This window comes from Manacus vitellinus, unplaced genomic scaffold, assembly GCF_001715985.3.
Source record: "Manacus vitellinus isolate BGI_N305 unplaced genomic scaffold, ASM171598v3 scaffold_9_pilon, whole genome shotgun sequence".
NCBI classification, from domain to species: Eukaryota; Metazoa; Chordata; class Aves; order Passeriformes; family Pipridae; genus Manacus; species Manacus vitellinus.
This window is the reverse complement of record NW_021940917.1, coordinates 21,814,748-21,831,913: the sequence shown is the minus strand read 5'-3', so window position 1 is coordinate 21,831,913 and position 17,166 is coordinate 21,814,748. Positions and strand designations below refer to the sequence as shown.

General features: G+C 37.5%; 1 protein-coding gene across 3 annotated transcripts in view; it reads right to left on the bottom strand.

The window, feature by feature from the left end:
• Positions 1 to 17,166, bottom strand: part of FANCC (FA complementation group C) — a 64,596-nt gene that overhangs the window by 41,452 nt on the left and 5,978 nt on the right. For 2 of the 3 annotated variants that reach the window (XM_018086206.2, XM_018086207.2), the window contains exons 3-5: positions 14,734 to 14,907; positions 13,076 to 13,163; positions 7,343 to 7,437 (exon numbers count right to left, since the gene is read on the bottom strand). In XM_018086206.2, coding sequence (XP_017941695.1) covers positions 7,343 to 7,437; positions 13,076 to 13,163; positions 14,734 to 14,898 — 348 coding nt within the window. In that variant the 5' untranslated portion in view covers positions 14,899 to 14,907. The remainder of the gene's footprint in view (positions 1 to 7,342; positions 7,438 to 13,075; positions 13,164 to 14,733; positions 14,908 to 17,166) is intronic. The other variant, XM_018086209.2, reaches the window with a different exon arrangement.

Below are 17,166 nucleotides of genomic sequence, written 5' to 3'. Positions count from 1 at the left end.
AGCCTCTAGAACAGGCAACCATTAGCAGCAGGAAATATGGCAGACTGCTCTTGTTTGTTTCCATTTTTATGAGACATATTTATTTAACGATTGTTCTTAGTTTTAACTAAGAAAGGAAAACTTCTATAACACAGAACAGCTGAAGATAAAAGCAGAATGCACAACAGCTAATTCCCAATTTTTCTTTTTACCAGCTCCAGAGAATGGCCTGTCCATGCTTACTCTGTAACAGCATTCTTAATACTCATTAATTTGGTTGCAGAAATTAAGTTCAACTCGGTCCTTCCCTACAGAGTGCACTCATCTTTATTTGTCATCCTCATGACACCTCATCACACCTAAAGGACAGGAACCAGAGGGACCTGGACAAGCTCAAGAAGTGGTTCATGAGGTTCACCAAGACCAAATGCAAGGTGTTACTCCTGGGTCAGGGCAACCCCAGTATCAATCCAGGTTGGGGATGATTAGATCAAGAGCAGCCCTGCCTATAAGGACTTGGGGGTGCTGGTGGATGAGGGGCTGGACACGACCAGCAGTGTGCTCCTGCCCCAGAAAGCCCCTTGGATCCTGGGCTGCACCAAGAGCAGGGTGGGCAGCAGGGTGAGGGAGGGATTCTGCCCCTCTGCTCTGGTGAGACCCCACCTACAGGGCTGCATCCAGCTTTGAGTCCTCGGCACAGGACAGCACAGCAAGGACACCAACCTCTGGGAACAAGCCCAGAGGAGAGCCACCAAGTTGATCAGAGGGATGGAGCACCTCTTGTACAAGGAAAGGTTAAGAGAATTGGGATTTATCAGCCTTTAAAAGAGAAGGCTTTGGGGTGACCTCACTGCAGCCTGAAGAGAGCCTACAAGAAAGACAGAGGGATTATTTATGAGGGCATGTAGTGATGCAACAGGAGGGAATGGGTTCAAACTACAAGAAAGCAGGCTTAGATTAGATATTAGAAAAAAAATCTTTTCTGTGAGGATGGTGAAGCAATAGAACAGGTTGCCCAGAGAAGCTGGGAAGTGTTCAAGGCCAGGCATGGTGGAGCTCTGAGCAACCTGGTCTAGTGAAAGGTTTCCCTGCCCACAGCAGGGTCCTTTCTGACCCAGGTCATTCTGTGACTCTGTGACAAATTTAACAAATTACAGCCTACCACATAGCACAGCCTTTTTAACAAAACGCATCCCGATGGAACCTGGAAAAGGCCGCAGTGGTTCCTGCTCTGCAGGCAGAGGGTGGGAGCGGTGCAGGATCCTGCGGACACGGCGATCCCCATCCGGCCGGGCAGTGACCGCCACCTCCCGTCCCCGGGCGGCACCGGCACCACTCCCACCGCCCACCGTGCCCATGCACGGAGAAAGGCTGGCTCCAAACAAAGCACCGGGCACAAAACAATGCATCATTTGTCGTACCCGACATCGTGGGGAGAATCTCGTGCCTACAGCAAATAAACTCGCGAAACTAGCAGCAGTGAAAATGGTGACAGAATAAATTAAAGCATCGGAGCAGCAAAACAAGTAATACAGGAGACATACTACAAACATTCGGAATAGACAGATTACTTAGTCCTTAAAAAAGCCAAAGCATGATGATAGATAAATGGGTTATCATGAAACCATGTCATAAGGCAAAACAAAGAACAGGAAATACAAAAAAACCTGTTCAGAATACTACTTGTAATTTTCTAACAGTTAGAGAGGAAGAAGGCTGGAGGAAAGGAATAATCGTTTCTTTTGCTTTTTTCTAAATCTATTTGCATGATGAGTTTTTCATTCTAAGCACTTCAGAACCAAGGCTTACTTAACTGTTCTCATACACTTTTTGATGTAACAGATCCTGAGACACAAAGCCCCTAAGAATTAAAAAACCCATAAATATGAAGAATTAGTCATTATCAAAACAAGGGAAAACACAGGTAGAATTCTTCCACATTCCTAGAACAACTATGGGCAAGAAAAGACAAAACTCAGTTCAACTGAATGCACTGTGCATACAGCATAGAAGACAGTGAAATTAATTTTCCTATCAGTGAGGATTCTGAACTGTTGCCAAAAATTTCAGGAATCTTAAAACAGAATTCTCACTAATGTGAGCATCATTAGACAACTAAGAATGAAAAAAAACCAGTGCCACACAACATGGACAGAAGGGACACTGACTTCTCATCTCAAGACCACTATTAAAAAAAAAAGTTCATCTTTCCTTAGAGGAATATATATTAGAATGCTGTGAAATGGAAAACTGTGTATATATTAATATAAAACGAATATATGGGTACCTGTATGTAATATGAAGAATGCCACATACTGGTAAGTAAGAGTATACACCACTGTGTATATTTACTGGGTTAGTAAATAGCTATCATAATAGGCAAAAAGGTTGTCATCACTATGTACTACAAAAAACTGTGCCCAGTTTCAAAATTTGCCTCACATGCTCAGTATACCATATTTTAACAAATTCATATAAGCCATATATCCTCCAAAACAGGCTTCTAACCATAAAACAGACACAGAAGAAAATACAGTTGTCTTATTGTAAGGTCTTAAGACCTTATTGCAGCCTACCAATACCTAAAGGTGGCTTATAAGAAAGATGGAGATAGACTTCTTAGCAGGGTCTGTTGCCACAGGACAAGGATTAATGGTTTTTAACTAAAAGGGGGTAGATTTAGACTATATAGAAGTCAGGGTGCACCCTCAGTTCCTTCATGATTCCCTGTAAAGCCTCCACGACAGAAATATTGGAAATGCGTGGGTAATTCATTCCAAATAAAAGCCAAAATACATGAAAACAAGCACACAGTCATAGGTTTCAGACTCCTTGGCCTCTTCTTAATTTGACTTTACAGGTTTTTTCTCAGCTATTCTCCACAACTTGCTTGTAGATCCATCAGTGTCTACTGTCTAACTTCTTTCTTTTAATAGTTCTTTTTCAATTTGTATGAGACTTACTCAGAAATAACTAAATAACCTCAGAAAGTCCCAGCAAATCAATGAGCAATTCATTCCTGACAGACAAAGCGTAAGTTCATTAAAATCCTAAAATTTTAAGAAATTTAATTTTGCTGAAGTTCTGTTTTCAAAGTGTTGTTCTTTTTCTATTCCTGAGTACTGTTGTCTAACCAAAACATATGTCAATGAATTAAACTGTTAAGAATTACAAATATTGAAACAGACAGCTGGATGATCCAAGGTACAAGCCAAGAAGTCCTTGACATCCAAAGAGAAATGAAAAAACACACACAAGAGCAAGTTTATAGGGAGAGGTAACCAGCATTTCAATGCAGGTATATCTGTCCCAAGAAGTAAATCACAAACATTTCCATTTTGAACCATAAATAAGAGACCACCTTTTCAATGTTTATTCATTACAGTCTTGGATATATTGCAACATAGAAAACAAAAGTCTTGAAAAAAACCATTTTTGCTGAAAATTCTGGCACAGACTGAGAAGTAGAGGTGAAAGGTCAGTTCTTCATTAACCGAACCAACACAATTAAAATTCTAGTGTTGATAATAAAAAAAAAGGCAGATCCTCCAGTTCTGTTGAGGAACTAGAAACTTACTGTCGCAATAAAATTAAAACCCTCTGAATCAAAATTTTTACATGGATTTGGCATTACACCATGCCTGGTTCAAAAATTACCCATAATACACTGGAAAGAGAAAATGTATAAAATCTAATGAACGACAAAACACACAAGTTGCATTAGGTACTTTTATAAAATAGAACAAAAATAATCTTCATAATTCCAGTGCCATTAAAAATTACTCTTACAAAGAATACCTATTAATATAACATGGCCATGCACAGGGCACAGATTCACAAAAGAACTACACATTTTCAGAAAGGAAAATTTGGTCAAGCTAAAAAAACACCCCTGAAAACATGGGCCAAGCCTTATAGGCTTTCCACCCCTATGTTTAAGCTATTATGTATACACTGTCTTATTCATTTGTATTCCTTTGAGGGAGAGTAAAACACTGAAAAAATGAATCCCATATTAAAAAAAATGAAGAAAAAAAAAGAGAATGTTTTAAAAGAGGGATATTTACTGTTTCTGTTTTACTCCATTTGAAAAGAGATGGACTGTAGCATTCTCACAAGCATGTACGGTCTTCCAAAACAATACAATAAGCATGGTATTGGGAACGAATTTCCAAGCCAAAAGCAATTCATAAACATGGTTTATAAGCTGAGAGCAGAGGAAAAGGTGTGACCAAGTTCATAAAAGTGAAACCTGCTTCAGAAAAGCTCTCTAGTTGCTGCATGGTGATTGCAAGAGTGAGAGGAAGCTGTTCTAGCCCCACCAGACAGAAGTCCATCTCAGAACCACACTCACTTCACAGCTCCGAAAATCTCTGCTCAGAGAAGGCCTGCTGGAGAACGAAGTAACCTTCTTAAAGACCAGTTTTACCAGGTCATGGTTGTTCTCATCAGGGAGAGGTCTGTGACAGCACATATCTTAACTCCCTATGCTGTGTTTGGCTTCATAACAGACCTAGGGAACCTGGATCTCAACACTAAATTTCAGAATCATAAAAAAACAAAAAACATCTACCATTTTAAACAGCACCTAGTCCTAAAACAACTGCAGTCTACACTGCACAATTTCAAGTAATTTATTTTATTCACATTTTATTCTTTTAAAGGACTAAAGGATGTGCACAATCTTGATTTCTGAAATGTAACAATAACGCAGTTCAATTGGGTAGCTGCCCTTCTTGTCACTAAAAACAACACAGCTTTTCTATGACAATGGCAAGAAAGTTAAAAAGTAACCTGGCATTAAATATGTGTCTTGCAACTTTGAAAAAGCAATTTAGTAGCTAAAACCAAAAGCCTTGAGATCAACCTTCCTATAAGTGACCTTAGTCAAAGATGCACTCAAAGGCCCCAAAATACTGTTCAGGAACTCATGCTTGCCATGACAAAAAGCAAGGTGGAATTTCACGCTCAACACACATAGCTGTGACAGCAAAGGAAAGAAGAGATTCAACGCTAACTTGGCCAAATAATTTTCCAATCAGACTGGTCATCCATATTAAAACAGCTGATGCTAACTTCAAATTATGGCTTGCATAGCAAATGTGTCTAGATCCCTTTCTGTGACAATCTTCTGAGACACAACAAGGAAAATAAAGCAGTTCAGGAGGAAAAAATGTTAAGTGCACATTAGGTGGGTGAATGGACTTACTGTGTGTGTATTTTGTTTTTTAAACATAAATCATCATCACATATGGTAAAGGCAAACCTTCAAGAGTAGCAAAATATTTAACTTAGGTTCTTCTATAAAAATAAGCGTGATAGTCCCTATATCACAATTGCTGGTGAATAGAATTACAGTGATGTATGTAAGGGAAATAAAACCACTTTCTCCAAAAAGGTTTGTGATCGTGCCCACTGAGCAGTAAGAAACCGAGAAGAAATTCTAATCACTATAGAAAACAATTTAATATTATCTTTTCTTTTAATCTCAACTGCTGTATTCTCGTGCTGTGCTACATCAACTTGAGGTAACAAGGGAAGAGCTGAATGACAGTAAGCCATGTTTGTGCTTTCAACTCCTCCATGAAATCTTTCCTAACTTTTAGGCTAACTCTTCACCCACTGAGTCACAGTGGCTATTACAGTTGATTCAGACACCCAGGGTGGAAAAAATTCTGCAGATTCCAGTAAGGCTTGAATCAAATGCTCAACACGTTTGTTTCAATGCAAGACAGCTTCGGGTGGCAGTGCTGACAAAAGCAGCAGCCCCACCTCCATTTATCCCCAACTGTTTGTTACTGCTTACCTGATTTATTTTTCTTATATCAGCAAAACCACTAGTTTAGTTACATTAATCAAATGAGTCAACTGATCTAGATTAAAACAAGTAGTTTTTCCCCTCCTAGAAACAGACTGTCTGGGTACAACTCTCCCTCACCACTTAACATCATTAATGCAAAAAATTAAAAAAAAAAAAGACAAATTTTGCTCTGTCTGATAACTAACTGCATGCTGTTGTGCATGCAGCTCCTATTTCATTATGAAGACTATAACCAACCAGCAAAATTACATCAGAAAAGGCAGAATTTTTTTTGGAATCACTTTACTTCGGCATTCAAGCATTGCCACACTCTGAATTCCAAGTATATTAACCTCAGTAAAAGCCTCCTGAAAAATGACTAAGACAGGAAGGAAATAAGGGAGATTTTACTTAGTACTAGATTGTTCAGAATTTCATGGCATGGTACAACCCACCAAATGGGTATACACAGGCACCAAGAGCATCTAAAAGACTGTGAGAATTTATTTCTCAGTCTATTGCATATAATCAACAATATTACATGGCTAAATATAGCTAGTTACTAACAGAAAATCTGCATCACCATCATCATCAATTATTTTATTGTCATTTGTACATCTTAGTATTACATGCACACCTAGATAAACTGACACACAAAATAAACTAGTAAGTAAGAACTTAGCTATTTAGAGAAGTCTAGAAGTATCTTCAGCTTTAGCAGACCTGTACATAAATAATGTTCAGGTTGCTAGTCTCACTAGTTATGAGGACTATAAGATATAAAAAAGTATATTAACAATTCCATTTGTATTTTATACCATATTTTTATATGGATCCATTGAAAATGCAAGGACACAAAAGCAACAGCACTGCACCCCCAAATTGCTATTCAGCAATGTAAAGTGTTAAGCATCAATGTGCTGTGAGTTATTTACATGCTGATGTGTTTTGCTAAGTCAGTGTGGAAATATACAAAATATGAACAGATGTGGCATGCAAAACCCTAAATTTGGGATTACAGTTAAGGATTCATTATTTCTTAAGTCACTAAAGATAAATCCACACACAAGCACTGCCCCTCCCCTTTGTCTGCCTTTGAAAGAAGTTTGGATACAATTAAATTCTTCACAGGCAGGAGATTAAACAAAAGCAAAAAACAATAAAATTACAGAGTAAATATAAGCTGCTTTCAAAACAAACTATGGTATTTCTCCAGTTATTTATTTTATCCTAATTGAAAGGTTCTTATTTTTAATAGCAATGTTTGCTTCCCTCCTGATTTGTCATTGCTGCTTACTATTCCCAAATTCCAGACTTGATGAAACTACTGTTATGAGCCATCAAAACTACTCACTGTAAAATGCCACCTCTTTTAAGATTTAAAATGACAAACTAACAGTGACTATGTCATAATTAGACTGATATAGACTCCAACACAGTACCTATGCAAGTTGTGTCTGAAGCAGTTTCTGAACTGACAGACTGACAGTGTGTCTAGAGATGCAGCACCTTTAAATGATCAGTTTAATCCAAAGCAGTTCTGAGAAGGATTCACTCACTTACACGGATCCAGCTGTTGGCCTTCACCTCCACAGGGTTCTGTGGCTCACTGCTGTACAGACAACACAAGCACCACATCAGAGCCTTCTGGTTTTCATCTGCAGGGAAAAAAGCAAATAAAGATACATTTAGAGGGAAAAGAAAAACCCAAACAAAACACAGACAGAATTACACACAACAATCCCTATTCATCCACAGAACTAAAGCCCTAAATATCAGCCTCAGCTCATACTGCTCCTCTTCTACCAGATGCACGCCACACATTTAACGTTATTCATTTGTACACCTTGTGTAACCATTTCCTTCAATAGCAGTTTAAAAGGTATCAAAGGGTTCAAAAGCTATACAATAATTAGATGGTCTTAGAAACTTGCAGGACCTAGTAACTCATTTACATAAATAATACCTGAGGCTATCAAGGAACTTTCAATTCAGTATCTAATATCATTATTAATAAACAATAATCGACAGTAGTAAAATAGTTATTACATTGTGTCCAAAGCTTGCACATCTAAAGTATGCTCACTTACGGAAAACTAAGGTTTGTGAAGTATGAAATCATTCACAGCTAGAATGTAAAATACCAAGTTCTCTGTAAAAATATATTGAGAATCTCCATGTCTCAGGAAAACTACATTTCTGCAGACAGCAGAGTAGGTAAATTCTGATGGGAAAAAAGTCCTATTATGATTTTCTGTTCAGATTGGGTTTTACTTAATTCTAACCCACTGTTGGAAATGAGTTCTCTTCTTTAAGAATCTACCATAATGAGCAATACTGTCAGTGCTCAGATGCACAGACTTTATTACGGAGGAGCTGATTATCTGGAGTAAGCAGGTAAGAGCCATTTCACTCACGATTATTTCCCACAACTTTGTTTTCAATAGGCTTTGGTAGTTTTTTTCTAATATTCTTTGGCAGATACTAAGAGTTTCTACAGTGAATTTAATCCCAGAATGAAACTACATGATTGAAATGAAAATTCTGAAAACTGGATGTAGTATTGTAGCTCTGATATAATACTCAGTAAGCAATACTATGATTGCTAAAAAAAATACAAACAAGTGAGACCACATGAGGTTTAGAAACTATATTGAGACAGTTTGATTATCAAACCCAAGGAATGCTTTCTTTTGTTTTCTGTGTATTTGTTATCCAGGATGTAATAAACAGTATTATTTAGAAGTGCTTTGTTGGGAAAGCCTGAGGAAAAAATAAAAGCTCCATTAAGTGATGCCTGTATTTTCACCAGGTGACCAGAGATGTTAACATTGATTTAAACCAGTATTCCTCAATAAATGTCCAACAAGCCTGTAGGCCATTACTGACCTCCCACTGACTAACATCTCTGCAATAGAAATGGTTTCCCGAACATACACTTTTAACCAACTACAATTTGGGGTATTCTGACATTATGTGTTTGAGGTTTTTTTTTAATAAGGATTTTTACAAGGCTAATAATTTCCTAGGTTGTGTAAGACTGAAGTTAAAGGACATATATTGCATGCGGCTCAGCACAAATTCAAAGTATCCTTATACTTTGATTGCAACCATATTCCAATAGCATTCAGACATCAGCATTAATAGGCAACTTTATCTCCTTCAAAAACATTTCACCTAAACTCTATTATGACATTGTAAGGGAGGAAAAATAAGCAAAGAGTGGTTTATTTGTTTAAACAGCTAAATGATAGCCAGTTGCTTCTTGGAAAATGAAGATTTTAAACATTATTAATTACTAGTACTAACATATGGCCTGATTATAAAGTCTGGCTATTGAGATAATTTTCAATTACATGCATTACACAGAAAGAGACATGGAAAAAGAAATGAAGTTGAAATCTCCTATCTCCAACAGCATACACACAGTTCAAGTATTCCTTCTTTTGACTCACCTGGTTTATACTGTATGTCTATAGTATGCCAATCAGTCATTTTATTTAAGTTATAGGGTTTTTTTGACTTAGAAAAAATAAAGAAAAGAGGTGAAGAAAATGCATATAACCGCTTGAACAGACTTCTGGATGGGAAGATTTTTTGCTACACATGATGACTTGTTACATACTATAAAGTAAATTGCATGTACTGTTGCCTGTCAGAACTGTAAATCAGTATGACAAAACCAAAATGATGAAAACAAACCTTAGATAAACAAAGCTGGCACACCTTGCCAGCATGAATATGCACAGATTCACCCAGATAAATTCAAACCTCAACCCAGGTGAGACTGAGTTACACTGGTGTCATAGCTATGCCAACAGCTTCCAAAAAATAAGGAACTGGAACAGCTTCAAACTTTCCCAGTCAAAATTACTTTTTGACCAAAACAGGCAGCCTCCCACAGATCTGTGAGAAGCAGGAAAACAGCCCATAAAATCCTCCTGCTGAAGAACCCAGTGACACGTTCTGAGGGCCACCCTCAGGTTCACTGCTTTCTTTTCACAACTGCTCTGGAACGGTGGAGGAAAGCTGGGAAGATTAAGAATAAGGTAATTATTTTAATATCTCAAAATAATTACAGCAACTGCAAAAAATAATCAAATCCAAAGACCAAACACACAGTCACAGAAAACTTACTGGGGCGTTTTTTCCTCCCTGTTTTCTAGCAACTGTGATCTCCATGGAAAACATATCATCATGATATGCACTGAAAACCATTATCAGGATACAAATTAAGGCACTTGATCTTATTATGGCATAAATGAATGCTGACTATCTAAATAACCAACCAACTAATGTGTCCAGAGAAACAAAATTAAAAACTCAGCGGTGGAAATGACAGCCCAAAAGAGGTTACCAACTATCTACTAGATAGGTAGGTAATGTATCTCCAACTAAGGGAATAAAACTTTTCTATAGGAAATTTAAGACAGATTGGAAGTTGTTTTTGTAAAAAAAAAAACCAACAAAAGAAAACAAAACAAAACAAGCAAACCCAAGAAAATCCAAACAAACAAACAAAAAGGAACTAAAAAATCCCAAACCAACCAACCAACCAAAAGCCTAAACCTTTATGATCAATCAGACTGCACTTCTTTCCTGCCAATCTCAGAACAAATTTTTTTTAAAAAAGGGAAAAAAAGAAAAAAGGGAATGTTTTTCTCACAACACACTGTAGTCTCAGTCATCCTGAGATACAGGCAGTTTATAAAAACCCTGTCATGAGTGGGGCTAGATGGAAGGAAATAAACTCTAATCTTAGAGCCAGAAATATTATTTTTAGAGCTCGTTGTAAAATTTTATTGAAATATATCAGAAAATGTTGATTAGCTAAAACTGAGCTTCCTGTGGATGTGAATGCACCCACAAGCACACTCACACACACACACACACACACACACACACTGACACACAGAGCCCCCAGGAGAGCCCCCAGCATTTTCAGTGTTAGTCTGGGCTCAAAACCCAAACCAGGAGGGTCCTACTGAGAAGATAGCCCAGCCCACAGAAAAAAACATTGGGAATTCCTTACCAAGACTGAATTCCTCATGTATCCCTTGTGGTTTAGGACCACAAGTAGAGCCATGAGATTTTCTGCAGTCGTGCTTCCCTCACGTTAGCATTCTAAATAGGGTCAACGTGGTCACCTCCTGCCCAGGAGTGTCTATGAGCAGATTATTTTCCCTCAGAGGCCACGCTTCCTGCACTCAGTGGTCAGCCATGGCAGCTTCCAGCACCAACAGACAGCCATTTAAGGTGATAGGTATTGTGGTTTGGACATGATACAGAAGTATAAGGTTTTTCCTTCTCCATTTATGTGTATGAAAGACTGAACTGAACAAAATTAGTTCCTTCTACTGCTAGGGTGGCCTGGCCTCAGACACATGCCTGAATGAGCTATTTATCCAAATGAGAAATTACATGAAACCCACTTGAGAGTCAGCATCTGCTACAGCCAGCACTATCTTAAAGAATATCTTCAGAACTAGTGCCAAACAAAACGAAAAACTGCTGAATCTAAAATGGAGCAGTCCAAAGGGTGCTCAGGTGGCTCTAAGAAGAGGAAGTGGTGGGAATGTGTAAGCAGACATCTTCAGGTCTACTGATGTCAGAAAATCCCCTTGATTCATCTTTAAGCATGAAAGTGAAGGATTCCACTTTTAGCAAGTAAAGTTATCTGAATTCTTGCTTGCCACTTTGAGACAAAACCAAAAACCCTGTAGTAAAACTCTACTCTCAAGCAAACTTCAGAGGTAACAATCAACTTGCAGAAAAAGTGCTTTTGCAGCTTCAGAAAATGCTGAAGGGACACAAAAAAGAGCAAAGAAGTAGAGGAAACCAAGAACATATTGCTGGGATTGTTGTGAAAAGGAGCCAAAAGCAGACACAGATGGCTTTCAGCTTTGATGAAAAATATAGATGAAGGTACTTTCTATTAAACAATATATTGTCAGCTCAGAAAATTTGAGTCTAAACACCTGTATATTCCAAACGAAAATTTAGAAGAAAAGCATGTGTGTAATTGTAAACATCAACAGTTACATTCTCAGAAACTATGATTACAAGGGAAACCTTTACATTGCAAAAAATACATCTATAAAGTACAAAAAGGCTTTTCAAAAAGCACACATTTGCTGGTCTGCAAAAGTGGTCTGTGGACTGTGTTTAGACAGTGTTCTGTCTATTGTCTCTTCCCAAATTTTCCCTTCAGGGCAGAAGTGCTGACATTACACACACCGTGTGTTTTGTGGACAAGTTCCCTCTGCCTGTGCTTGGAGCTGACTGAAGGCAAAGCCAAACCAGCACATACACTGTGCTTGACTTAATAACCCCTCTAGGTGAACACAACATTGGCCTTGCCTGGATTTCCCCAAAAGGAAGCAAAAAGCAGAAGAGACAAAATGTGATATTTTTTTTTCTTAATAAGAGCAACAGGCTGATTAAAGGTTATTTTAAGGGCCTCACACAGAAGCTCAGAACTAGTTTCTGCTCAAAAGGAGGTTCCAAGTGATTTATCAAAATATCAACATCTCAATTCCTGGAAAAGGCACAGAACTGCTGGTGAGGGAGCACAAGGAGTGTCTGCTCCCTCTCAACAGGTTTCCTGTGCCCAATTTATTTTCTCTTCTATAATCTCACCCACACACATGTTCACTACCAGTAACAGCATTTTGTTTTTTTCATATGTTTTTTTCCTGTGCCACCACTTAACTGTTTTAATTTTGACTCTATGTGCATTTTCACTAGTTGAGGATGGAGAGGTAGGGAAAATACACGTTCAGAATAAATTTAATAAAAACAAACTCAATCATAACTTAGGAGAACTTTACACTAATTAGAAAAATGTAAGTAGCAGAAAGGTTAAATCTCCTATATTAGCATATCTAATAGAATATTCTGATACGTAACTGGAAGAGACTTCTGTTGAAAGTCACTTGAAGCATTAGATTTTATACATTTTGAGATCCTATCAAAATGTAATCAATATAAGAAGAAAATAAGACTGGAGATCATGATGCACCTAAACATTCACTGGGTTTAAAACCTACTGGTCCCAAGTCAAGATTCTGTAACTAATCCATGAAAGTCATTAGATCCAAAAGCAAACTTAACAGTTCTCAAAGCCACATATTTTAAGCAACATGGCTAGTCTTTTCATCTCAAAATTTTACTTTAGTAAAAAAGAATGTTGTGTTTTATGGAAAAAAATTATAGTCTATAACAAGTCGTATTATGTTAATTTCTCTGGAACTAAGTTTATGGAACTGCTACAGGAATATCATTAGATGTTCTTACCATATCCTATAACAACAGGATTCCAACAGAGCCTTCCTAAAAGCTGTCCAATTAAAGGGAACTGCTGGATTGCTGCAACTGAACCCTGCTAAAACATAAAAACAGGCAAAAAGATAGTAATTATACTGCACGTCAAAAGTAGGTTAGCAGAACTGGTAATGATAGAGATTGTTATAAATTACAATCCCAATGGTTTTACTGTGAAATCGTCTGGAAGCAAAACACCTGCAGGTTTGTAATAAAAGCAGAACTTCCTGAAATTTGCTATAATGTCATAATTCAAGTAAGTTAAAACTTAACATAAGCAATTTCCTTACCTAATACTTAACTATGGTAGAAAATTAGTTCATTTGCCTCACATCCAGCAACCAGAACAGTAACAGTAACCAAGATCCCATTGTATGAAAAGCCCTATTAACATACATTTTTGTTGATCCTCACTGCTTTAATACAGTCTCACGGTTTCAGAAGAAATTAATACCTACTATGGCACAAAACTAGGTATCTTTCTGCTACTTCTGCTTGCTTTCTTTAAATTAACTTACTTAATGACTAGCCAGTAACAAACTGACATTTAACTTCTAACCAAATAGAAAGCAGTTTCACTATAAAAGTAATAAACAGTGTAGTCTATATACAATCCTGTGTAATCAGTCTTATTTTTCCATTTTTGTAGCTTTACTATCTAATAAATGAAGGCTTTGAAAAATAGTGCTGTGCTGAGATAACATGCATAACATGATAACCATCTCCTGGTACTGCAATAAATTCCTTACATTTGTCTCACGTTTGGGGCTAGGCCCAGACTTTCTGGGGCCATATTCCCAAGGTCCATTTCAGGCCAAGCCTCAGATTACCTGAAGTAGCAATGTTCTTTTTTTCTCCCCTCTTAAGAAAAAGATACATAAATATAGGAAGAAACACCACTCCCCAAAAATCTTTTATTTAAAATTTAAATTCAGTTCAGAAACAAACCCTTTTCTGAAGTCTTCAGATAAGAAGAATATTTAAAAAGGAGTACCTCCATAAGAAGCAAGCTTTATGCCATAATGCAGTATTTCTAAAGCTAATTATACTGAACATATACACTGAAAAAGCCATGCTCAGAAAAATACAGAAACAACTAAATTTACTTTTATAAAAAGCACTCAAGTGAGTGCAGGCAACAATTAAACTACTAAGCAGAACAGGCAGCAGCACATGTCAGTGGTCTGCCCATGCCGCCAGAATTCACTGTGTGTGCCATAACACCGGGGTTAACGTGTCACCAGACCCTCTAAGGTTTTAAGGATCAGTTACAGATTTACACGTTAAGCCCTTTAAATCATCCAATTTATGACCTGACAACCAGAATCAAATTCTTGTTTATTTAAAGAGTTTTGTTAAGAGGCTAGAGCACTGGCTGGGAAATCTCACGTGACATCAACCAATGAAGGAGAAAAAGCTCTTTTCCCAATAAATCAGGGAAACAGGAAGCACACTCCTGTTTGCATTAACTGTGACTGTTTCCCCAATTTGCCCCTCTGATCCAGCAGTACATTAGGTCAACAACACAAACTTCTTTGCTACTTGTAGCTTCTGGTTTTATCAAAACATGGTGCAGATTGTTTTGCAGGGTGTCTTCAAAACAGGTTACTCTTCATTCTAAGGTTACTTACCACATCTTTTAAAGTTTCATAAAGCTGATGTAGAAACTCCTGCAGCTGGGGCAAGTGAAGGCACACATCTTTCTGGGATTCCAATGTAGTGGCTTGACCCCATTCAACAGCTTTATCCAACCAATATTCAAAGTTCAGTTTGGGCACTGTAGTGTCCTGGGCCATTACACAATCCTGAGAAAGAGATTATAACTCCACATTAGGCAGCAATAAACATTGTCTTCAAACCAAGAATGAAACTATGAAGAAGGATTTCTGCTAACTTGTTTTGTGTTCACAGTGAAAGTGGGTGTAGGGGGTGTCTGTGCTCACATCTCACGAGGCTGGCAATTTTATCTGTAGTATAAAGAGGGTAAACTAATAACCCCATTATGACAAAATGGCAAAAGGGGACACAGTAATCAATAAATTATCTCAGAATGTACCACCCAGATGTGTCTTATGCTTTTCTTATCTCAGTTTGTCATCATCAATATCTCACACAGAAAATATTAGAACAATGTGAGTGTGCATTTGTTTAGAATGCTATGCATGATGAAAAACTGAAAATGTCTGTTCCAAGATAAATTAAAGCATTAAGACACAATCAAAAGAAAAGGGATTAGAAGGCCTTTGCTCATTGTAATTTCTATATTTCTAATTTATCATTAGCTTTAAGTGCAAAAAGAGTATTCTCCTTAAAGAAAACAAATTAAATATTTCAGCTCTGTTGTTGTTTGTACTACCGTACAAAGGAGAAAGAAAAAATACAACCATATGCAGCTTTACATACAACTCAATAATAAATAAAAGCTTTATCATATATGATCTATACCCAATGGCACATTTCACTGTAAAAAATGGCTCTTTGAGAGATAAGCATTATCACCAAGCCAGAATGTTAAAATCTAACCAAACTGCCCCAGGTAAAGATAATAAAAAAAGAAAACAGCCAATTTTTTTTTCTGCTTTATTATTATATTTTTCATTGACAGAAGAACAGAGAATAGCACAGCAGGCACTACAACAACTTTTAAATGCTTCTGAAAGAAACAGTTCTTAGGCTGAAAGAGCAAATGAGCTCCTCAAATCAAATGAGGTAAATGAGGTATTCAATCATTGTTCTTTCTGTCAAAACTGTAAAGACAACTGTCAAGTAACATGACTTTGGTGGCACTTTTAGAAAAGAATTGTTGCCCACCTGGAAACAAATTCAGACACTCATAGATGCCACAGAAATCAGTGAATGTGTATCTTTGTAAGCTACAAATCAAAAAAATAAGCCAGAACCTCCACAGCAGCCCTGCAAACCAAGCTTGCTTTATGCAGCTAGCCCTTACAGTCACAGCATCTGTACAGCATGGGAACCTGAGCCAGATAAAAATCTGAAGATCATTAATAAACTTGATTAATTTCTATAAGTAATACATAAAAAAATACCCCATAGTGAATTACAGCTATTATTTGAGTTTGAATCCTGTCCAGCAAAACAAAAAAACCAACTGAGGTAAAGCTGTTGGATTGCTAGAGTACAATGCATATTTGCCCTAAACTTGTGCAAAGCCAAGTAAGCAAAGCCACTGCTTTTGTGTTCTTTATTACACTCCCATTTCTATGTGCAACTGTTGCTGTCAGCAGAGTTCTTAAGGGATCTATGCAGAGCCAAGGTCTTCCTGGTCTTCTGTGAGTACCAAAACAGGCCACGAGAGCCTTCATCCCCATAGCTGACTGAAGGGACACAGATCACAGCAGCAATCAGCCATCAAACACACTTATCATCATAGGGACATAAGAAAGACTTTTAGAACAAATTAAAGCCAGCAACTGAACTTACACATGTGAGTAAATTAATGAGCCTATCTGATCTTCCCAGATAAGATGAATCCTCCCAAATAACTAAAAAACCAGTCCCCTAACAAAACGGCTCCTAAAACTTTTAGGAAAGGAGAAAAGAAGGAAAATCAAAACAAACAAAAAAGAGGAACCACAAACACCCAAGCATTTTGGGACCAGTTACCAGTTGATTGTGTATCAACAGAGGATCTGAGGTAAGCAAAGCAAGCAGGTTAATCTGATACACTAAGTACCCATTACTACTATGCCAGGATGCAGAATGGCAGAGCCATCACAATGTGGTTTTTTCCAGAAGCCTGAAAGCCCAGCTCCACAGTAAGGGAGGTGTTTTATCTCCCTTCTTAATTACAGCTAAATAAACTGGATTGCTGGTCTGGTGAGACTCCTTATTAATTCCTCAGCCTGTCCAGAGCCACTGGCATATAAAAAAGACTGAGTTGTACATTATTCTTCTTTATCTACTACTACTAAAAAAAGGCAAAAATGAGAACATCAGCACAAACCATGAGTGAAAGGAAACGTAAGAAGTGTATCTATTCCACACAATGCTAACTGCAAGTGTGCACTTTTAATTGTTTCTGATAGCTAATTCCCTTAAGA